The sequence below is a fragment of the Papio anubis genome, chromosome 18, assembly GCF_008728515.1.
Source record: "Papio anubis isolate 15944 chromosome 18, Panubis1.0, whole genome shotgun sequence".
In the NCBI taxonomy this organism is placed as follows: domain Eukaryota; kingdom Metazoa; phylum Chordata; class Mammalia; order Primates; family Cercopithecidae; genus Papio; species Papio anubis.
Window position 1 is genome coordinate 32,643,245 of NC_044993.1, and position 22,489 is coordinate 32,665,733.

The 22,489-nt window shown below is 54.7% G+C and overlaps 1 protein-coding gene across 2 annotated transcripts in view; it reads right to left on the minus strand.

Moving 5' to 3' along the window:
- CPNE2 (copine 2) overlaps positions 1–22,489 on the minus strand; it is a 55,815-nt gene continuing 33,326 nt past the window's right edge. For both annotated transcript variants that reach the window (XM_021931999.2, XM_003916925.5), the window contains 6 exons: positions 21,832–21,965; positions 19,873–19,927; positions 12,934–12,985; positions 10,461–10,594; positions 1,620–1,856; positions 1–422 (listed from right to left, as the gene is read on the minus strand). In XM_021931999.2, coding sequence (XP_021787691.2) covers positions 315–422; positions 1,620–1,856; positions 10,461–10,594; positions 12,934–12,985; positions 19,873–19,927; positions 21,832–21,965 — 720 coding nt within the window. In that variant the 3' untranslated portion in view covers positions 1–314. The remainder of the gene's footprint in view (positions 423–1,619; positions 1,857–10,460; positions 10,595–12,933; positions 12,986–19,872; positions 19,928–21,831; positions 21,966–22,489) is intronic.

Genomic DNA, 22,489 nt, shown 5'->3' on the forward strand with positions numbered 1-22,489 from the left:
TTATGATTGTAAAAATTTTATTCTCAATAACAATAATAATTCCACTAAAATTATACAAAGTACATTCAATACTTAAGAATGGCAAAGGTGGGGAGAGGAGGAGAGGAAGCCAGTTTGGCCTGGAAGCATCAACAGTTGACTCCAACAAAGGAAGCCCAGCTGGGCTGAAGGAAGTTGGGGGTGGAGGTCCGGTTGTAAAAAATAAAAATGTGGATCGGTAAAAAAAGGCCACCCACAAGGAAGCAGGGTGAGCGTGCATGTTCCTGGGGGAGGGCGGGAGGCTCAGCCGACATGCTGCTGCTGGGCACTGGAGCTCAGGCGGGCTCTGAGTTGGTGGGGGGCAGGTTTTTATGCTTGAAATACTGCACAACTTGTTGGGGCAGCTCCGCCAGCACAGCTTTGGCCAAGGTCTCTTTTGCTGCCTGCAGGGTGAACGAGGGTAGGGTGGGGAAGAGAGAGAATGAGGATTAATGACCGGAAGTTGTGAGCGGCACTATGCCCAGAGGGCTGCTACAGCAGGTGTCCATTGAGGACAAAATTAGGGCTGCGGGCCAGGGCTGTCTGCAAGTGGCGTCCCTCATCTCAGCCCAGGCCTGAAATTCCCCCTGATCACATTACCTTCCTTTGGTTAGGTGTTTAAGTGTTACCTGGAGCACTTAAGATGCTTGGGAGTAATGGGTTAGGATGACTCCATCTGTGGGAAGCACCTATGCATCTAGCAAACATCTCCTGAGCGCCTTCTTGGCGGGAACAAATGGGCCTGACAGTCTGGTTCACTAGTGAACGGCCAGCCACAGGCCAGGCACATGGAGGTACTCGGTCACCGACCTGTGCATGAAGGGGTGACTGATGCCCTGCGTTTGTCCTCAGGAAGCGAATGCTCCAGAGGAAGGAGTAGAACCATTGCAGGCAACCCCAGAGGATGCTGGGCAGAGAGGTGAGGGCCACTGGGTGCAAACCACCGTGGGCAGTTCTTGCTGAGGCTGGGTTAAGTCCCCGGCCAGCAGTACAGGGGAGAGACTGCTCCCCTATGGCACTCCTCAGGGTCCCTGCTGCTAGGGCAGTGATCAGGAAGCCAACCCCGGCCTCCTTGTGGGCAGACCTGGGATCAACTGCAAATAAAGCCAGAGCCACTTCCAGGAACAAGGCAGGGGACACTAGTCTCCCAGGCAGAGGCCTTTAGGGAGAGGAGGTCAACCTAAGATGACGGGGAGGCCTTGTTTTCCATCTGCAAGATGAGGGGGTTGGCTGGGGTGTGATGATCAGGAAAACCCCTCTCTCCTCCTGCACTTTACACCACGTGGATAGCCCCAGCCTCTCATCAGACCCCACTAGAGGGCAGGTCCTCCAGGAAGCCCCACCCCAGAGCCTCAGGCTAGATGCCCACAGCTCCATGTTCCATCAGTTTATGGAAGAAAGTGCACACACTATCACAACGGCCACCACCGGGGCAAGGCCTGGCATGGCACCTGGCCATAGCAGGCCCTCAGAAGAGCATAGTCAATGGAGTGGAGAAGTCTAGGATTGGGCCAGACAACCCCAAGACTCTCAAGCTTGATTATGAGTTATGGTGGCTGGGGTCCTGTAACCGCCGCCTCCCAGCCCAGGCCCACACTCACGTTGCGGAACTCTCGAAAGGGAACGAACTGTACAATATCGCGGGCTGCCTCCTCCCCCGTGTGGGAGCGCAGCATGCGGCTGTCCCCATCCAGGAATTCCATGGCAGCAAAGTCGGCATTGCCCACGCCCACGATGATGATGGACATGGGCAGCTTGGAAGCCTGCACCACGGCATGCCGCGTCTCCTCCATGTCACTGATGACCCCGTCCGTGATGATGAGGAGGATGAAGTACTGCTGCGGGGAGGGGGTCAACGGGACACTCAGCAAGGCCGAGGCCCTGGCGCCCCTTCTTCCCTCCTTCACCCCAAACCCTCTGAGTCCTGGAGGGAGGCAGTGCATCTTACCCAGCTGCAGCCAAGTCCCAGACAACTCCCTATGCATCCTGCTCTCGGCACCCAACCCCTGCAGACCTCTCATGCACTAAACTCTGACCGGGTCACAGCAGGAAGTACAAACCGCTCTCCCGTCCTGTGCTGTGTGTTATCTTAGACTCCCCCTTGTGGCCTCTGAGAGCCCTGGACTCTGGGCCTGGCCTTGCCGGTTGCTACACTGTAGGACTCTAGGCAACTGACTTGACTTGTAGTGCTTCAGTTTCTTCATCTGCAAAGTGGGATTTATTGCAGATAATGTGCCTGACATGTGGCAGTGGCCCAGTCAGCTGCATTCCCGACAGGCCCACGGCTGGTGCAGGAGGACACATCTGGCTGACGGGCTGCTCTGGGATCGGTCTCCTCCTCTCTGCTGCACCTGGGCATGGGCGCCTGTGACCCCCTCCATTCCCTACTCAACATGGCCATCTGAGACACCTTGCAGGAGCTAAAGCAGGTCGTCTGGGCCAGGGCTTCCAGGAGTGTGGGACTCTGCTGGCAAATAAGTGGATTTGGGTCACATCCCAAACACAGCACTGAGCACCATCAAGTCACCCCGGGAAGAGGACTGGTTTGCAGTGGCCTTTCAATTCTCTGAACTGCGCCCGGGAGCAAGTCTTGGTTTGGTACTACTGTGTCTTTCACGTCTCTCTAACATTTGCTGAGCTTCCTTATCAACAGAAAGGGAAGGCAGGAAGCCCAGAGCTTGAGGAGACAATAGTCTCCAGCTAGACTTTAATACCATTGTACAGCTTGTTGTGTTTATTTTTGTTACTCTCTATTTATGGCAAGTGATACTGCTTTTTTCACATACTCTGGGATATAGAGTTTCTTTATAAATTAAAACTAACAAATACTGAATAATTAGTGTGGGAGATATATAAAATACAAACTGTGAAGTGGGGCCGGGGAGTGCCTGAGTGAAGTGCAGGGAGGCTCACTGGACCATCTGAGGATGAGGGCCTAGGATTCCAAATCGGCCAAGAACCCTTTTTTTTTTTAGACTGAGTCTCACTCGGTCGCCCAGGCTGGAGTGCAGTGGCACGACCTGGGCTCACTGCAACCTCCAACTCCTGGGTTCAAGCGATTCTCCTGCCTCAGCCTCCCAAGTAGCTGGGACTACAGGCACCCGCCACCATGCCCGGCTAATTTTTGTACTTTTAGTAGAGATGGGGTTTCACCACGATGGCCAGGCTGGTCTCAAACTCCTGACCTCAGGTGATCCACCTGCCTCAGCCTCCCAAAGTGCTGGGATTACAGACGTGAGCCACCGCACCCAGCCAAGAACTCATTTTCAGCTCAGCTATGTCCTTAGTACCCGCTGACCCTTTAGGGGAAGCTCAGTTTCCCCCACCCCTAACATCAACAGATCAGCTCTTGTGGTCTTCATATTCTGTTTGGGGCTTTCATCTTCCAGAAGAGGAAACTGGGGCCTGGACTAGTCAAGGTCATGGAGCTAAGGAGGGTGGAACTAAGCTGGACCCCAGGTCAGCCCTTGGCCACCTTCATATCCAGCAAAGCCGCTTGTTCCCTGGGGAGGTTGTAGAGGCTACAAGCTCAGCCCTCCAAGGTGTCTTGTTCCCCTGTCTGCCCCCCAAGTACAACTGTGGAGGGAAGGAGCAGGGTGAGCTGTGTGGAGACACGGACCCCACCACCCTCACCCCCAGCTCCAGGCAGCAGTGGTCTAGCTCCAGCACTGTGCCTTTAAGAGACCAATCCCTTGGCTGGGGATACCTGTTGCCATGGAAATGGCGGCCTGAATCCCACAGTGGAGGGCTGCTGTTGCCAGCCCCCCATCCCTGGCTGTGAGGGGCTTCAGAAGCCCATCCAGACCCTACGCCTGACAGTCCACCATCGTTCCTGGGCCCCTTCCCTTAGGTGGCCCTCCAACCCCATCTCAATACCATCAGAAACAGTCCAGGGCAATATTTCTGGGACACCTAAGCAGACAGGTGGAAAGACACTAAGAGGCCGGACAATGAGGAAAGAAAAGAATGCTTGGCCTTGGTCTAACAGGTCCCACCTTTCAGTGGGTGGGATCTGTCTCCAAGCCCTTTCCAGCTCAGGCAGGCAGTACCCACTCCCTCCACACGTGGCCCTCCTGGCTCCCTCATTTCTATCAGCCCCATGCCTAGGAGACGTGTGGGACTCAGGCCGCGGCCTCCCTCTTAGCTGGCAGCTCCCACTCCCTGGGGAGCCTGGGGGCAGACAGTTCCTGCAGGACTGTGGGCACCAGTGGCCAGAGGAGGTGATACCACACAGTGACAGCACTACCCAGACCCTGCCTGTCACCCTCACACTGACTCCCATTCTAGAGGAGTTGAGCTCAGAGAGGTGATGTAACTTGTTGAGGCCTCACAGCCGGGAAATGGCACAGTCCAGATTGAACCCAGCCTGGCTGACGCCAAAGCTGGGGCTCTTTACATGATGTCCTCCTCCACCGCCCACTGGCACCAGTGGCCTGTCATTGTCTCCAGCAGAGGGGCCCGGCAGGGAAAAGCTTTCTTCCCACCGAGCACGCCAGTGTCTGAGGGCCTGAATATCCAGGATAGCAGCCCAGGGTGGGGCCCAGAGCCCTGGTACTGGACTTTAACCCGCACCCCTGTGTGCCAATCAACCAGCCACCATGCCCACACCCAGGGGCCTGGCCTCAGCGAGTGCCCAGCCGTGCCTGAGGTCAGCAGCCCAGACCTCGGCAGTGGAAGTGCAGCTGACAAGTCCCCGGCTTCCCACCCAGCCTGGACAAAGCCAGAGTTGTTCAGGAGCCTCAAACATCTATTACACAGCCCTACCCCCAGGACAGATCAAAGGGGAAGGGGTTATGGATGGAGAGAACGGAGGGTGGAATCGGGTGTGAGGGGTTGGAAGAGGCTCTGCAGGCTTTGCTGTCCCTGCAGATGGTCCTGGTTCACCCTGTCCCCAGCATTGCCACCTCTGGAAACAGCCCATCACTGTCAGACTGAATCCAAAAACCCAACTCCCAAAAAGGATGAAGCAACTCTTGCCTTTACCCCGAGGTTTTTCAGGTTTCTAGGGCTGTAAACAACTGCTTCCCCTAATGCATTTAACGTGTGATTTGATTTATAAGAAATTGACTTGACCACAACAGTTCCAGGCAGAGTCTAGGGAAGTTGCACTTACTCCCTAGCTCATTTCAGGGAAGTTGGCTGCTGAGGACCCTGCCAGGGGAGTAGGTGGAATTCCCAGGGAGCTGGCAGCTTCCCAGCTCCCCCTCCACTGGGACACCAGACACCTGGGCGACCAACCAGGAATGGGCCGTGAATAGCAAGGCCCAGGTCTCAGGGGCCAAGGCAGAGGGAAAGATGAAGGCCTGAAATAGGAGTCCCCCCAAGGCCCACTCAAACCTGCATAAGACCTTCCAGTGGCTCCCCACCGCCCTCCAGAGAAAACCCAGATTCCTCAATGGCTTTCGAGGCCCCGCAGGAGCTGGCCTACCTTTCAGCCTCACCTCACCCCACCTCCTCCTCTTTCAACACATTCCTTCATTCCGGTACACCCACACACCAAACCTCCAGGCCTCTGCACGTGCCGCTCCCTCCGCCTGAGACACTCCACGCGCACACATCCTTTATGAGGCTAACTCAAGCATCCTCCAAGTTTCAGCTCACATGTCACTTTCCCAGGAAGCCTTTCCTGAGCCCTCCATCTGTGCTTAGTCCCCCTGTCTCCTGCTCCTGGCCTAGGGCTCCTCACTAGACTGCAGGCACTGGGAGGGCAGAGGCCCTGTCTCACTCATCATGGTCTCCCCAGTGCTACGCAGAAGTTGCTTGGTAAAGATGTGTTGAGTGAATGAATGGGAGAGTGCAGCCCTGCCTAGAGAGAGGCTTCCACCACCTGCTCTCAATTTCCTGTACGTGGGTGTGCATCGGTGCACATATGTCTGGGGATGGGGAGGGTGAAGCCACACCAAATATTCTTCCCCAAACTAAAAAACGGCTGACAAAAGCATCAGGGGATAATTCATAAATGACTTCCTTTTGCTTTGGGATTAATTGTGCTTGGCATCACCGAATGCTAGCCCAAGAGCTGTCCCCAAAAGATTCGGCCAGCAGGGAAGCACTTTATGTGTGCCAGGCACTACGCTGAGCAATTTCTATGCCTAGCTAGTTCTAGAAGGCAGGAACTGTTTCCATTATCCTCGTCGCACAGACGAAACAAGTTCACAGAGTTTAAGCTACCAGCTCTGGGTCCCACAAAGTCAGGAAGTGGGGGAGCTGGGATTTGAACCTCCCAGAGCTTGAGGCTGAACCACCAGGCAGCCCCACCTCCCCTCCACTGGTGCACCCTGAGGCCAAGGAGATAAGGTAAGACAGGAGGTAGAGAATGGCCTTATCTGTTCTTGGACATCAGAGTGGGAGGGACTGATACAGGCCCCTTGGGCTCACTCCTGCAGGTTAGACATGCTCAGACATGCCCTGAGATCACACAGCCTGGGTGGGTGACAGAGCTTTTCCAGCAGAAGGGAGCCAGGAGGTGGCTGCCTCCCCCAGGCCGGGAGGACCAAGTCACAGTAAAAGTGGCTGGGATGTCCAGAGGACTAGCACCAGGTGGTTGGGCCTCAAGTCCTTCTGCTTCTTCCCTCTGGGGAGCTCTCTGCAGCTGCTCCTCAGAACACACAAACACCCTTCCTGGCCTTTCCTGGGGCCCAAACCTCCTCAGATCTGGGTCCAGTAGACACAGACCCACCTCTCCCCAGGACCCTATTTCCTACCCAGTCCTGCCCCGGCTCTGCAGGTGCAGCGGTGAAAGGGCCTTGGCGCTAATACTGGGCTGCAGGCCCACTCCCCACCCCACATTTTTCCCCTTAAACAAACATGCAGGACTTTCTTTTTCTATCCCTTTGAAAGCCTGCTCAGGTGGACAAGACTGGGTGGGACAATGGCCTGGCACCCGAACAGGAGGGAGTGCAAGCTGAAGCCTGCCTCTTGCTGTGCCCTCTCTAGCCAGTTCTAGCCCAGCAACCCCAGGAATTAAAAAAAAAAAAAAAAAAATCCTGGCCGGGTGCCGTGGCTCACGCCTGTAATCCCAGCACTTTGGGAGGCTGAGGTGGGCGGATCAGTTGAGGTCAGGAGTTCAAGACCAGCTTGGCCAACATAGTGAAACTCTGTCTCTACTAAAAATATAAAAATTAGCCCAGCATGGTGGCAGGTGCTTGTAATCCCAGCTACTCAGGAGGTTGAGTCAGGAGAATCACTTGAACCCAGGAGGTGAAGATTGCAGTGAGCTGAGACTGTGTCACTGCACTGCAGCCTGGGCAACAGAATGAGACTTTGTCTCAAAAAAAAAAAAAAAAAAAAAAAATCCCTCCCAGCCCTTTCCCAGTTACTGCCCATTAAGCCTGCACCCAGGTCCTCACAGCACACTAGGGGTTTATTACACCCATTTCATAAGAGGAAATGGGTCTGGGTGCAGTGGCTTACACCTGTAATCCCAGCACTTTGGGAGGCTGAGGCGGGAGGATCATCTGAGGACAGGAGTTTGAGACAGGCCTGTCCAACATGGTGGAACCCTATCTCTACTAAAAATACCAAATTAGCCGGGTGTGTTGGTGGGCACCTGTAATCCCAGCTACTCGGGAGGCTGAGGCAGGAGAATCGCTTGAACCCAGGAGGCGGAGGTTGCAGTGAGCTGAGATTGCACGATTGCACTCCAGCCTGGGCAACAAGAGTGAAACTCTGTCTCAAACAACAAAAAGAGGAAATGGGTTCAGAGCAGGAAACATTCCATTCCATAAGAAGAAACATGCCCCAGGCTCAGGGTTGCCAGGGTCAGGGCCGGGACATTCCTTCTGGCACTCTGAGCTCCTTCCGGCTGGGCGCTGCCTCCGCGTCCTGCGCTTGCTGTTCCCTGTACCCGGGCCGCTTTTCCCTGAGCTCTTTGTTGGCCTGTCCTTCTTTGCTGGCCTGTCACTGTGTGACTTGTCCATCTCACACAGTGAGGAAGGGATAGCGGCAGGATTCAAACCCTGGCACCTGCCACTCCAGGGTACCCATTTTTCCCACAGACCCTCTGCTGCCTCCTGAACCATCACAACAGGCTCTGACCCTCCCCGCTCCTATGGAAACTGCCTTTGCAAAATTATAACTGAGGAAATTATGACAGTGAAAGAAATCAGACCTAACTGACTTCATCTTGCTTCTAACCCTTCAACTGTCCTTGTTTATTCCTGGGTGTAGGCCAAACTAACTTTGGGAATGGATTCAGTTCATGGTTTGACTCTGAAACCAACCAGTAACAGCCCATTCCCAAAAAGACCCTCTTCTTGCTTGGGGTCCAGTATGTCTTTGCAGGACTAACAAATCAGCTACAGATTAGAAATTACAGTTTAGGGGTCATGCAGCCTCTGGCTCCAAGAGTCTGAACCTCCCCAAATTGGGGATAACGTCACTATTGTGAAACCTAAGATCAGTGCTTGAGAGATTTTGCAGCCCCTGCACTCCATGGATCGGCGGACACCACCCAGACCGGTAATGTGCCCCGGTCAGTTCTGCCATCGCACCCAGGAACAGAGACAGCAAGAAAACCACACTTTGACCCCCTATGATTCCATCTCCAGCCTGACCAATCAGCACTCCCCACTTCCCAAGCTTCTACCCACCAAATTGTCTTTAAAAACTCTGATCCCCAAATGCCCGGGGAGACTGGTTTAAGTAATAATAAAAGTCCAGTCTCCTGCACAACTGGCTCTGTGTGAATTACTCTTTCTCCATTGCAATTCCCCTTGATAAATCAGTTCTGTCTAGGCAGCGGGCAAGGTGAACCCACTGGGCGGTTGCACTATCTTTCCCACCATCTCCCGGAAGCCAACTGCCACCTCCCTGATGACCAGGTGCCTCCCTCCCCTAGATGGTTCCCTTAGGCATGGGACCAGGTCCCTTTCCCTGGGGGAGGAGGCTCTGACTGAACTTGTACAGCTCACATCCCTCCGCTAGCGCTGACTTCATCCATTCACAGAGCACGATGAGCCTGCACAGCCCAGGCGCTGGACCAGGCGTGGAAAGAAGGATGTGAACTAGACGTTGCCGACCATCATCAGGGTCAGCCAGGAACAGGCAGAGAAGGCAAGAGATCTGCTTCAGATAGGTGGTCAGGGAAGGCTGCTTGGGGGAGGAGGCCCTGAGGGAGGGCCCTGCAGAGTCCAGGATGGACCTGCGGGGGAACAGCTGGGATTGCTTAAGGAACACAGAGGGGGTTGGGTGGCAGAATCATCCTAAGAGAAGGAAGGGGCTGTGCAGTCAGTGAGGGGGTCGGTAAGGAAGGCAGAGGCTGGCCTCAGGGGATCCAATCTGATGGCAGAGGGTTTTTGGCAGGGCAGCGACTGGATCTGACCCTCCAGTGGGGGAAACAAACGGTAGCGTGTGGAGTGGTGGTGTGAGGAGTGTGAGGGTGGCTGCAGGGTCCAGTGAGACCTGTGGCCATGGGGAAGTGGGTGAATTTGGGATATTTTAGAGTCTAGTGAAATGAATACTCTAGAAGCGACTTCAGCAACCCTCTTCCTTCAATGGAGGTGGAAGATGAGAAAGGGTGGGGCTGGCCGAGGTCTCCCAGGAGGTGGTGGCCAGAAAGGAAATGGAGTCAAGTCTCCTCAACCCAGACCAGCATCCACAGCTCCGGGCTGGGTGCCTGATTCCCCATCATGGCGCTGGAGCCTGAGGAGCAGGGCTGGGTCAGGGGCTCAGAAGTCCTATGCAAAGGGCATGTAGGTCAGTCAGGTCCCCAAGGTCAGGAGAAGGCAGAAGGGACATCAGAGAACTGCCCTTAGGGCAGGGGGAGAAGACCCCTCAACTCATACTGCAGAGGGAGGCAAGGGCAGGTCATGGTGGAAATTGGGAGGTAGGCAAGGTGATCCTTGGTGACCCCATCACTGGCATCAGGCCCTGCCAGTAGGGCCTGCCTGGGAGCCAGCCTGCAGCTGGGACCGGGAGAAGGGAAGGGAGACCAGGGTAGCAGATGCCTGGGATGGCTGCTCACCATATATTCCAGATGCCACGCAGCTGCCTTGGCAGCCTCAGGCTGGGGCAGTGAGGCTCTAGGCTTGTTGCTGAGTGTAGGGCCAGGGCCAGACAGTTCAGCAGCCCTCAGTGTGAGGCAGGGGCAGCTCTGATTAGAACTAGGTGGCTCAGAAGGGTCAGCGTTAGGGCCTCAGGGATCACCGCCTCCAGTTTTCCATCTTGTTTCTCTTATGGGAATAACCAGTACCTCGCCCTGGGGAGACATCTCCCATTGATTACAGCCCTGCTTCCCGCTCAGCACGAATGGATTTACTTTCTCCAGTCTGTGCTCCAGGAAGCCAGGAGCTTGACTCAACTCTCTTACAATACGTGAAGGTAAATTGAGGCCCAGAGGTGTCCACTAGGATTTAGAGCAAAGAGAAGGCAGAATATCCTACTCCCCAGCCCAGAGGATGTGCGTGGTTCCTGGCATGCCTGGCTTGCAGCTGACTACTCACCGTGGCCGTCTGCTGCTGCGTGGCCTGGGCCGCAAACCGAGCCACGTGGTTGACGATGGGGGAGAAATTGGTAGGACCGTAGAAGCGGATGTGGGGCAGGCAAGCTGAGTACGCCTGGGCGATACCATCCACACCTGCCTCGGGAGAAGAGTCTGGATCAGCCAGGTGTCCCTGACCCCACACCCGCTCTCATCCCACTGCTGATGAAGCATCTATTTCATGCTTACCCAAAATGTCCCTGCCATGGCTAGCATAGGCCTCATGAGACTGGAAGCTCCCAGAGGGAAGGGCCAGCATGGTAAAAAGTCAAGAGCCCTGAATGTGAAGTCAGACAGGCCTGAAGAGTTTGAATCCCACCTTTTTTTTTTTTGAGACAGAGTCTTGCTCTGTCGCCCAGGTTGGAGTGCAGTGACAGGATGTCGGCTCACTGCAACCTCCACCTCCCAGGTTCAAGAATTCTCCTGCCTCAGCCTCCCGAGTAGCTGGGATTACAGGCATGTGCCACCACGCCCGGCTAATTTTTGTATTTTTAGTAGAGATGAGGTTTTGCTGTGTTGCCCAGGCTGGTCTCAAACTCCTGACCTCAGGTGATCTGCCCACCTTGGCCTCCCAAAGTGCTGGGATTACAGGTGTGAGCCACTGTGTCCGGCCTGAATCCTGCCTTTCTTAGCTGTGGGACCTGGGGCAAGCGGTTTAGTCTTTCTGAGGCTATGTCTTTGTCAATGGGACTGACAATCTACACTCTGGCAGTTGGCAGGAGGGGGGTCTCTCAGGCCTTTCCAGAGAAGGGGCTTGGCGAAGCTTGCAGTGATGCTTTGAGACAATGGGAAGCCATCTGGAGGTCCATTCTGGACGTGCTATGGCTTCTGTTCAGGGTTGGGGGATCGAGGCATTTGCACAGTGTCTATACAGATTAGGCGCTCTGTAAATAGCTGCTGTTGTGAGCACACTGCCATGTAGCCCTACCCAGAAGGCCTCTGGCCAGGGATGAAGTTGACCAACCAAAATGTCACTGGAGATCTATCCCAAATCAGACACCCTGGCCCAGCTTTGGAGATCCCCAGGGAAGGTAGATGCTATGTTGAAGCCAAGTCCTAGGCCGAAAGGTCTCATGATGGTAGAAACAGCCCTCTTCCATGCCCACATGCATCCCCTCTCCTTGACTCAGACTTTTCTTCCTCCTTCCTCTATCCCTCCCTTCCGCCTTCTTCCCTTCCTTCCTTCCTTCCTTCCTTCCTCTCTCTACCTTTCTTTCTTTCCTTTTCTTTTTTCCTTCCTTCCTCTTTCTTTCTCTTTCTCTTTTTTCTCTCTCTTTCTTTCTTTTCTCTGTCTCTCTTTCCTTTCCTTTTCTTTGTCTCTCTCTTTCCTTTCTTTTTCTCCTTCCTTCCTTTCCTCTTATTTTTTTTTTTTAAATTAATTTTTTTTTTTTTTTTGAGATGGAGTCTCACTCTGTTACCCAGGCTGGAGTACAGTGGCACAATCCCGCCTCACTGCAACCTCTGCCACCTGGGTCAAGCGATTCTCCCACCTCAGCCTCCTGAGTAGCTGGGATTACAGGTGCGCACCACCACGCCTGGCTAATTTTTGTTTTAGTACAGACGGGGTTTCACAATCTTGGCCAGGCTGGTCTTGAACTCCTGACCTCTGATCTACCCACCTCGGCCTTCCAAAGTGCTGAGATTACAGGTGTGACCCTGTCCTCCCCTCCCCGTCTCTTTCTTTCCTCCCGCCTCAGCCTCCTGAGTAGCTGGGACCACAGGCATATGCCACCATGCCTGGGTAATTTTTTTTAATTTGTAGAAATGGGGTCTCCCTCTATTGCCCAGGCTGGTCTTGAACTTGAGCTCACGCGCTCGTCCTGCCTCAGCTTCCCAAAGTGCTGGGATTACAGGCATGAGCCATGGCATCCGGCCTCTAATAGTTTCTTAACTGTCCCTAGGAGGCTCAGAAATCCTCTTAGGCCCACGGGTGGGGATGAACACAGACACCACACTCACTTCCCAGCCCCTGCCTCCCCCTGATCCCCTGCCAAGTACTCCGAGAGCAGGGCTGGCCTTCCCAGCAAGGGGGCGGGTGGGAAGGAGGTGAAAGCAGTTGTGTCTGGTGCCACCCTCACCTCCTCCTGGTTTACACAGGGTTTCCTGTCAGTGGCTTCCTGTAATTCTCACCAAACCACCCAGTAAAATGAGAAGAGCAGCCATTATAGCTATCCTGGAGCAGGTAAGGAGGCAAAGGCCCAAGAGGTACAGTGACCTTTCCAAGGTCCTACAGCTCGGAAGGGCAGCAGCTGGCCTTGAATCCAGCACTATCTGACTCCAAACTGTAGCTCTTCCCACTCTGTCACTCTGAGCAACAGAGAGGGGGAGAGGAAAGGAGAAAGAAATGAAAACCTGTCCTCTGCCCACCCTCCACCCAGGGAGTTGGCCGGGCCTGTCGCAAACACAGGGCGGCTACAGGCGGGTCTGACACTCACCTGAGCAGAAGGGGTTGGTGGGGTTGAAGTTGATGGCAAACTCATGGGAGACCTGAAACGCAGAGAAAACACTGAGCTGCAGCCTCCCGCCCCCAAACCCAGACCCAGGCCACCACCCACTGCCAGGCCAAGGCTCCCTTGGAGAGCACCTGGCTCATAACCCCCACCCCTACCCTCCTCTAGACCACTGATACCCCCTACATCTGCTTTTCACCTCCACTGCTGGGTGTGACGCACAGAGAGGCCCAACCACCCTCTCCTCATAGTGGAGGAAACTGAGACCCTGGCGTGTCACCCCAGGCTCTTCTGGGGACTGGGGCTGCCTATGCCCCATCAGTCCTCTAAGAGTCCTGGGTGGGACAAGGATTCCCCCGCGGGTCAGGGTTCCAGGATGCTCCCTCATCACTGCTACTGCTGGATGTGGGCTCTACCATTAGAGCACCGCTTCTCTGGGCTTCAGAGGCTTTTCCTACCTTAATAGTAAGCAAAGGGGCTTGGAGGGGAGCCTGCCTAGTGCCAGATAGCCAAACGGGGGTGAGCTGACAGCCCGCTCAGAGCTGACCTGGCGATCAGGGAGTGTAAGGGGCCGCAAGGGGGTCAGATGGGGCTGTCACAGGCTCCCTAGGGACTGATCCTGCTTCTCTGCCTCCAGGCCCAGCACCAGCCCCGGAAGATCATCAGAGGCTAACCTGGACACTCTGGGACACTGCTGCATCCATTACATCTGGCTGCTGCTGCTCGCATGGCTTCAGGGTACAGGGGGACTCATAACTGGCCCCGTTCAGGGCTGTGGGTGAGACTGCAGTGCCTGCAGAACCCGGGCCTCGGAAGATGCCGCAGAGCTCAGATGGGGGACAGCCCCTCCTTTCTTCCCTCCCCTGCAGCCCCACAGCCCCAAATTCCCCTCAGCCTGCTTCCTACCACGTACTACATCCACATTCAGTGCTGTGCAGGGATCCCCTTACTCCTTCCTCACAACGCCCCAATGGAAGGGCAGCTGTTATCACCTCATCTTACGGATGACAAACCTGAGACACAGAGTGGACTAGAATGTTCCCACATTTCCTGGCGGGCAGAGCTGGGACTCAAACTGAGGTCAGGCTGCCCCCAGAGCTCACACTAACCTCCAAAGGCATTCCTCCCCCAGGGATTTTCAGTGAGGAGGGTGGAGGGGTGCCCAGGGCAAAGCGACCCCCTCCCCGGTCCTCAGCTGCAGAGGACGGCTTTTGTCTGGGCACAGACAATCCCAGACAGACCCTTCAGCTCCAAGACACAATGACGGGGGTGCTGGGAGGCTCTCCTGCATCCAGTGTCCCCATTTAACAAATAAACAAACCGAGGCCCAGAAAAGGGAAGCCAGGCACCAGAGCCACACAGTCGAACAGGCCTGAGACCCAGTGCCCTCCCCTCCCCTGGGGGTGGGAGTTGGTCCTACTCCTGGGGGAGAGGGCAGGGACCCAGCAGTGGGGTTCAGTCTGGCCTTCCTGGCAGCCTGGGGGTGGGGAGGTAGTGGGAGGATTCCTCCCTGTTTCAGGGAATGGGGTTTTCTGTTCTTTGCTGTCCGCTTTAGGTGCCCGGCACAGAGCCAGTCCTCTGGTGTCCCTCTTGGGTCCTGTCCCTGTCCAGGGTCCCCTTCACCCTGTCCCCAGTCTAGGCTCCAGGTTTGGGGGCTGGAGGTCCCTGTTGCCATGGAGATTTCCTGAGCCTCTACAGAGATTACCAGGGGGGCTTGTATGGAGGGGCTGAGAGAGAAAATGGTTGCCAGGGAAACAGGCCTCCCTTGGGCCAATGACTTCCCGAAAAATCAGATTTTAGGAGATTTTAGAGACCACAGTGGGAAAGCCCCCTGCTGATAAGGGTGGAGGAATATTTTGCCTTCTCAGGCCCCCCACTCTTCATCCCCACTCTTCCCCCCATCTTTTTTGGGGAGGGCCCAGCCTTGCGGTCATGGGGGCCGTGGAAGGTTATCCATCCACCCCAGAGGCCCCAGAGGTTGCCTCCTCCAGCAGCTCCATTTCATAGCTGGAAAGAGTGAGGTTCCCAGAGGGCCAGGGAGTGCCCAGGTCACACAGTGGGGCCTGGGGACAAGTGTCCATGCTACCAGCAGTGGCAGCTCAGCCCCTCCCGTACTGGCTGCCCTGGTTTGCCTGAGAAAAGTGATAAACAGGACAAGTTCCTGGAGGACACAGAAGCTGATGAGGGGCCCCTGGGGACTAGCTGCCTGCCACAGGCCTTTGTCCTCGGACTCCCTGTTGCCTTCCAACAGCCAATGGCCCTGTTTACCCAACCTGGCCTGCCTCGGCCCTGAGGTCAGGGAATTACTTCAGGCTCAGCTCCCTGCGGCCCTGGCTGAGGCAGGTGGTGGGGGCAGGGGGTGGGGCATGGAGAAAGCCCAAGGGATCTCAGAGTGACTGTCCTCTCTGAGCCTCAGTTTCCCCACCCACAGAGTATGCTCCCTCTCCCCCCAGACCTTTGCACAGACTATGCCTTCTGCCCAGATCCCGTTCCTCATCTGAGTAACTCTGCTCACGTTGAAGGGCCAAGACCTCATGCCATCTCCAAAGGGAAATGTGTCCTGAGCCCCTCAGCCACTCTCTGGGGCAGGATTCCTCTCTGGGCTCATCTGGGCCACCCTCAGGGAGAAACTGAGGTCTTGAAGGCAGGCAGCCTGGTCGCATGCTCCTTTTGGCTCCTTCTAGCTTCCCACCCTCAGAGAACCAACCTCTCTGTTTGCTCAGGCCTGGGGCCCCAAATCTGGGCTGGGTCCCAAATTCACTGTCAACAAACAACGGCAGTGCACACTGCAGGCCAGGTGCTGGGATGCAGGCAGAAGGAAACCCAGTGCCTTCCCCAGGCAATCACAAACAAGTCACAGAGTTCCATGAGGGCAGGGATCTGGGCAGGAGGAAGGGCCCCCATGTGAGCGTGAGCATGGCTCCCAGAGGGCAGGCCACTCCCCGAAATTCTAGGTGAAAATCGGTGACAGAAGCCCAGGAGAGGGAGTGCGGGCTGAGTGAAGGCTATGTGCAAAGGCCCTGAGGTGGGAGTGAATGAAGGAGCTTCAGGCAGCAGGAGTGAGTCAAGTCAGAATGCGAGAGAGGGTGAGGGGCCAGGAGGGGCCAGGCCTGGCGGCTCCTGTGGCAGGGGAAGGCGGGACACAGCGTCTGTCCTTTCCTAGCCTGGATGCAGCATCTTTCTTGGCACCGCCGGGCACTCCAGCCTGGCCAAGCCCCGGCCTCCCCAGCATCGCCCTGTGACATTTACAAGGAGGCTTTTGCTCAAGAAAACATCTCATTCAGTTCTTTGAAAGCTGGCTGGTGTCCTAGCAACGGGCTCGTGCTGGGCCCAGCCGCACCAGCTCGCCCTGCCCCCCCAATGGCATCATGTGGCCCAGCTTTGGTCCCATCTGAGGCGTAGCCTCACACCACAGGGAGCCAGGATGCCCACCTCTCCTGCCCTGGCCCTCGGGCCACTCCCCGAAATTCTAGGTGAAAATCATCCTCCCCAGAGAGGGCGGGAGGCAAAAATTCATTCTGGAAACAGCAATGCGGCACAGCAGGGCAGACAAGAAGGGGCACTGGCCGAGCGAGAGCCATGTGCAGACTTAGGAGCTCTCTGGGCTCACACCCCACGGGCTTCTCATGGGGAAGCAACAGACTCTGAGAAGAAACTTTAGAGTCCATCTGTTCAGTTGGTGAACATGGCCTTGGGCAAGTCACTTTGAGGCTCCAAGCCTCAGTTTATTGCCCTGTAAAATGGGGCAGCATTCCCTGCCTCTGTCCGCAGCGACCCCCAGCATTATAGCCTCTGCGCTCATTGACATCTCCATCTCTGAGCCACCAAACCACCCCCCCACTGGTGCCCGGGGTTCTATGAGGAGTCCCCGCCTCCTGCCCCAGGACTACCCACAACCACACCTCAGGGACCCCCCCTCAATTCACCTCCATGCCTCTCCTGGCTCCTCCTCAGCCTTTAGACCTGCTTGACCTGCCCCTTCACAGCCGGGTGACTTCCGTGCTGGCTGACTGCCACACTGATGTCTCCATGCCCTTCTCCCCTCCCCGTCTTGTCTCTGCCATAATGGCCCCAGCTGTGGTCAGTGAAATGGGCAGTCTCTTCTCAGCCTCACCTCACTAGGCCCGGGGCAGCCTCCAACCCCACTCCCTCCTCCCCGAGCCCTGACTGCTTGGCTTCCTCAGTGATCGAAATGGGTTCATAATAGGGCCTACCTCACTGGCTTTGGTGAGAATTAGTTGAAACTGGTAAAGCAGGCAGAGTGGTATCTAGAACATTCTAAGGGACCAATAAATGCTGCTACTTATGGGTTTGCTTTCTGTGGGCTTCATGCTGCCCCTCCTTTGCTTCCTCCCCGCTCTGCTTGCCTGGCTCAGTCTCTTCTTCCTCTGCCTGGATCTCTCACGCAGCTGTTTCTTTTTTTATTTTATTAAATACATAAATTAATTAATTAATTTTGTTTTTTAGAGACAGGATCTCACTCTGTCACCCAGGCTGCAGTGCAGTGCACTCAGAGCTCACTGGGCTCCAGGGATCTTCCTGCCTCAGCCTCCTGGGTAGCTGGTATTATAGATGCCCACCACCACACCCAGCTAATTTTTGTATTTTCAGTAGAGACGGGGTTTCACCATATTGGCAGGCTGGTCTCGAACTCCTCACCTTGTGATCTGCCCTCCTCGGCCCACCAAAGTGCTAAGATTATAGGCGTGAGCTACTGCACCCAGTCAACTTTTAAATTTTGTAGAGACAGGGTCTCACTGTGTTGCCCAGACTGGTCTTGAACTCCTGGCTCAAGCAATCCTCCTACCTTGGCCTCCCAAAGCATGAAATTACAGGCGTGAGCCATTGCGCCCCACCTCATGTGGCTGTTTCTCACTCCACCTGTCTCCCTAGTAATCTCATCCTCCCAGAGGTGGCACCATGGGTCGTAGCCCAGGTGGCCAGGTCTGTCTCTGTCTCCCCAGAGCCTGAACCTACTGACCCATCATCAACCTATGTTTTTTTTTTGTGTGTGTGTGACAGGTTCTCACTCTGTTGCCCAGGCTGGAGTGCAGTGGCGCAATCTCAGCTCACTGCAACCACTGCCTCCCAAGTTCAAGTGATTCTCCTGCCTCAGCCTCCCAAGTATCTGGGATTACAGGCATATGCCACCACGCTGGGCTGATTTCTGTATTTTTAGTAGAGACAGGGTTTCACCATGCTGGCCAGGAAGACCTCAAACTCTCTGACCTCAAATGATCCGTCTGCCTCAGCGTCCCAAAGTGCTGGGATTATAGGCGTGAGCCACTGTGCTCAGCCATCATCCACCTTTCTTCTGGGACTCCTACCTTACCATCTCCCCTGCCGAGCCTAGCACCCATCCCGTTCCTCATCTCGGTAAGCAGTACCACCCCCACCTCAGTGCTCAGTTGGAAATCTTGGTGACCTCTTCGGCCCACACTCACTTGGTCACGCAGACAGTCTTGGCCTCTGCCCTGAGTCTCCTTGCCCTCACCCCTTCTCTCCGCCCTCCACTCTGCCCACTCTCGCCCTAGCCACGCCCCACTCAGCAGCCAGGGGAGGCCTTCGGAAATGCCAATCTGCTAATGAGCCCCTATGTGGTCCCTGCAGGGGTTCCTGTGGTCCTTTAATGCCCACGTCTGTCTCCACCCTGCTCACTTCCAATGGAGAGTCCATCACCCACCTCTGCCAGCTCCTCCAGCTCATCCCACAGCCTTCGCACAGGCTGTTCTCTGCCCTGAAGGCTCCCCCTGTCCCACTGCCACCCCTAGTCACTCTGCTACTTCCCTTTCCCCTCTTGGCTTAGAGCTTGCCCCCTCCAGGAAGCCTGATGGCCCCCAGCTGGGTTGGGTTCCTTCCTTGGCTCCCTGCAGGCCTTCAGTACCCCCGCCTCAGCACCGACGCCACTGCCCTGTCTTTAGCGTTGCCAAATAGAATACAGGATGCCCAGTATGACTCAGAAACAGAAAACAAAAAACTGCATGTTCTCCCTTATAAGACGGAGCTAAACAATGGGTGCACACCGAACAGACGCACAGCGGGGAATAACAGACACTGAGGACTCCACACGGTGGGGGGTGGAGGGATGACGGATGAAATGCCACCTACTGGGTACAACGTACATTATTTGGGTGATGAATGGAAAGTCCATATTTCACACAATACATCCTGGTAATACAACTATACTTGTACCCCTAGATTCAGACAAAACCTTGAATTTCAGATAAACAATGGATGATTTAAGTATAAGTATGTCCCATGCAATATTCAGGACACACTTATACTTTAAAAATTGTTTATCTGCACTGGTGCGGTGGCTCAGGTCTGTAATCCCAGTACTTTGGGAGGCTGAGGCCGGTGGATCACCTGAGGTCAGGAGTTTGAGACCAGCCTGGTCAACATGGTGAAATCCTATCTCTACTAAAAATACAAAAGTTAGCTGGGGGTGGTGGTGGGCACCTGTAATCCCAGCTACTCGGGAGGCTAAGGCATGAGAATTGTTTGAACCTGGGAGGCGGAGGTTGCTGTGAGCAGAGAATGTGCCACTGCACTCCAGCCTGGACAACAGAGCAAGACTCTGTCTCTAAATAAATAAATAAATATCAATACATAAAAATACACATTGTTTATCTGAAATTCAAACTTAACTGGGTGTCTTGTATTTTGATTTGCAACACTAGTCATCCTGTCTGTCCTCCCCACTCCATAGGGGTCTCATGAGCAGAGAACATAACTGTGCTGCCCCGTTACAGCCTCAGCGTCTGCCCGAGAATCAGACTTGAGAAATGAGTGTGGCCTGGGGTGAACACAGGGAAGGCAGGGCAACAAGGCCCCAGCCCAAGATCTTTCCAGAGCAGATCCCAGAGAGACCATACACACAAACTCCATCTCAACCAAAAGGAAACTAACTCTGGTTTCACTTACCTTCCAGTCTGGGGGTAACTGGGCCCCGAATCCCAGAGCTGGAAACATCTTATCACTAATCAGAGAGAGAAGAGAAACACACTGTGAGACACCTGAGGACACCGCCTGACCCTCTGCCCAGGGCTGGGCGCACTCGGCCTCGTACACTTTCAAGGACAGAAAGGAGGAGCTCACCACCTCTAGAAAAAGCTGTTAGGATCATCTACCTAATGAGCCCAACCCACCTCCAGGGACCTGGTGAACCTGTGGCCTGACCACATCTATACCTGTGGCAGACACAACAATGGTACTTCTAACCAATGGGCCTGGGTGCAGCTTCTAGATCCTTCTCAAACTAAGACCCTGGCCAGCCACTAAACTAAGGTCAAAATGGAAGTAGAATGAATGTACCGGCTGTCTCCCAGCCTCCTGCTCATAGCTAGGGAAAACTCTACTAATATGAGAACCCTCCTGTGGCATTCAAGGTCCTGTGTCATCCAGCCCCAGAGCCTAGTCTCATCTCCTTCCACCTGTGCCCCTTCACACCCCACTCCCCTAGCCCTGGCCACTAGCCACTTGCTATTCCCCAAACACACAGGGTACCTTCACATTCCAACTTCAATGCTGTTGTGCCCCCATCTGTAACGTCTCTCCCTAATCTGTTTCCCCTAGCAAACTCCTACTCATCCTCTAAGTCCCAATCAAAATGGCCTCTTCTCTCTGTAGATTTCCCTGATACCCTACAATGCCTCTCTTTTTGTGCTCCCATAGCTCCTGCTTCACATGTAAACTGGTCTCTCAGAGCTCCAAAAATTTCTTCCTTATCTTCCTCTTTAAGTTAGAACTCCCTGAGGACAGGGACCACATTTCATTTGCATACGCACTCGACATACATCTACTAAGGATCCCTCTAGCTGCAGTGGAAAGGACACACAGCTGGGGGCCAAGGCAGAAGCCGGGAGACTGATGAGGAAGCTAATGAAATGATCTTGGCAGGAAGTGTTGGTGGCTCACCCAGGCAACCAGACCTCACTGGGGCCATGCTAAGTCTTAATGCCCATTAGACAGCTCAGTGGTGGGCTGAATGGGCAGCTGGACACCTGGGACTCCACCCAACCATGCTGATGACGACTTCCACCTCCCTTGTTCTGCATGTTGTACCTCTCTTAATGTGGCCTGGGATCACAGCCACCCTTCAGGCCCTGGGCCCCCTGGGAGTCAAATGCTGGTCCCTGGCTGCCCCTCTCTAGGAGGCCAAGTCCACATAGGGTTCCTGAGCCTGCTCTCATTCCTGCCAAATTTCTGGCACCTGCTCCTTCCTCCCCTGTTCCCAATGTGTCAGCCTCCTAGTCATTCTGACCTGGAGCTCCCAACTAGCATCATCTATGACAGTGATGTCATATCCTGTCAGTGGCTACACCTGCCATACTTTCACACAGCTTCCCTTCACTGGCTTTCCATGGTACCCACCCTGACCCAAAGGTCCCCAGGAAGCAAGGTCATGGGAGGAGGGTCCATGCATGCTGGCTGCTCCTCAGAAGTTCCCAACAGAAGTGAGACCATTCGGGAACTAGTACCAGGCTCAGGAACCAGAATGACTGACCTCCAGTCCCATAATCTGCGGGACCTGGAACAAATTCTCCACTCCCACCCCAGGCCTCCCATTCCCTAGCTCTAAAAGGAGAGGATGCAGCAATAATGAACAAGTTTCATCTTCCATCCTGATTCATTTTCTTACTAGCTACTTCGTGTACTGTGTGGAAAACGATCCCAGTTTGAATCTGGGCTTGGCAGGTTGGAGTTCAGCAATTGATTAGCAATGTCTGTCGAGGGTAAAGGAATGGGTAATAACTGCACCTATGCCGTTTGCTGTCCATTCCTAGATTTGATGATTTCTGGGTCCCTTCTAGCTTTGACACACTGAGCTTTCCAGGTTGGATGGAACCCTGGCTGACCTTCAGAGCCCCTCTCCAACCTTACCTGTCGTAGTCCTGAATGATCTGCCCAACAGCCCAGATGGCCGACAGATATTCGTTGGTGCCCATAGGGTTGATATAGTGCAAAGAGGAAGGGTCGAGGGGATTCCCGTTGGAGGCTGTAAAGTCTATTCCAACCTGCAGAGTGGAGAAAAAGGCCACCCAGTGGGGCCAGAGACCCCGGGACCCTATCCCACTCCCATGGAATAGGAGAGGTAGATGGGACATGGGAAGCCCACTCATCTCCCAGCCCTCCCCACAATATGATGGTCTGAAACCTAGAAACTGTCTGATTGTATCACTCCTCTGCTCTAATGCCATCTGTGGCTCTCTATTGCCCAAGCATAAAGTCCATTGCCTAGATGTGATGACATAAGACTAACGTACAGTCCCAGATTCCTTTTTCTCCTTACTATCCCTACCCACACATTCATCTGTTCCCATATGCAGGCATTTATTCATGAGCTTCCCTCTGCATGTAGTGCCAGGCTATCATTTCTCCCTGTTTAACTTTGCTCCATCTTCCAGGCCCAACTCAGATGCCACTGCTCCACTGCAACCTTCCCAGATAACCTCACCCTCAACCCAAGCCATCTCCCCATTATCCCTCAGACCACCAAGGGGCCTGGGACCTGGGGTTGCCTGGTAGAGCAGTGCCAGTC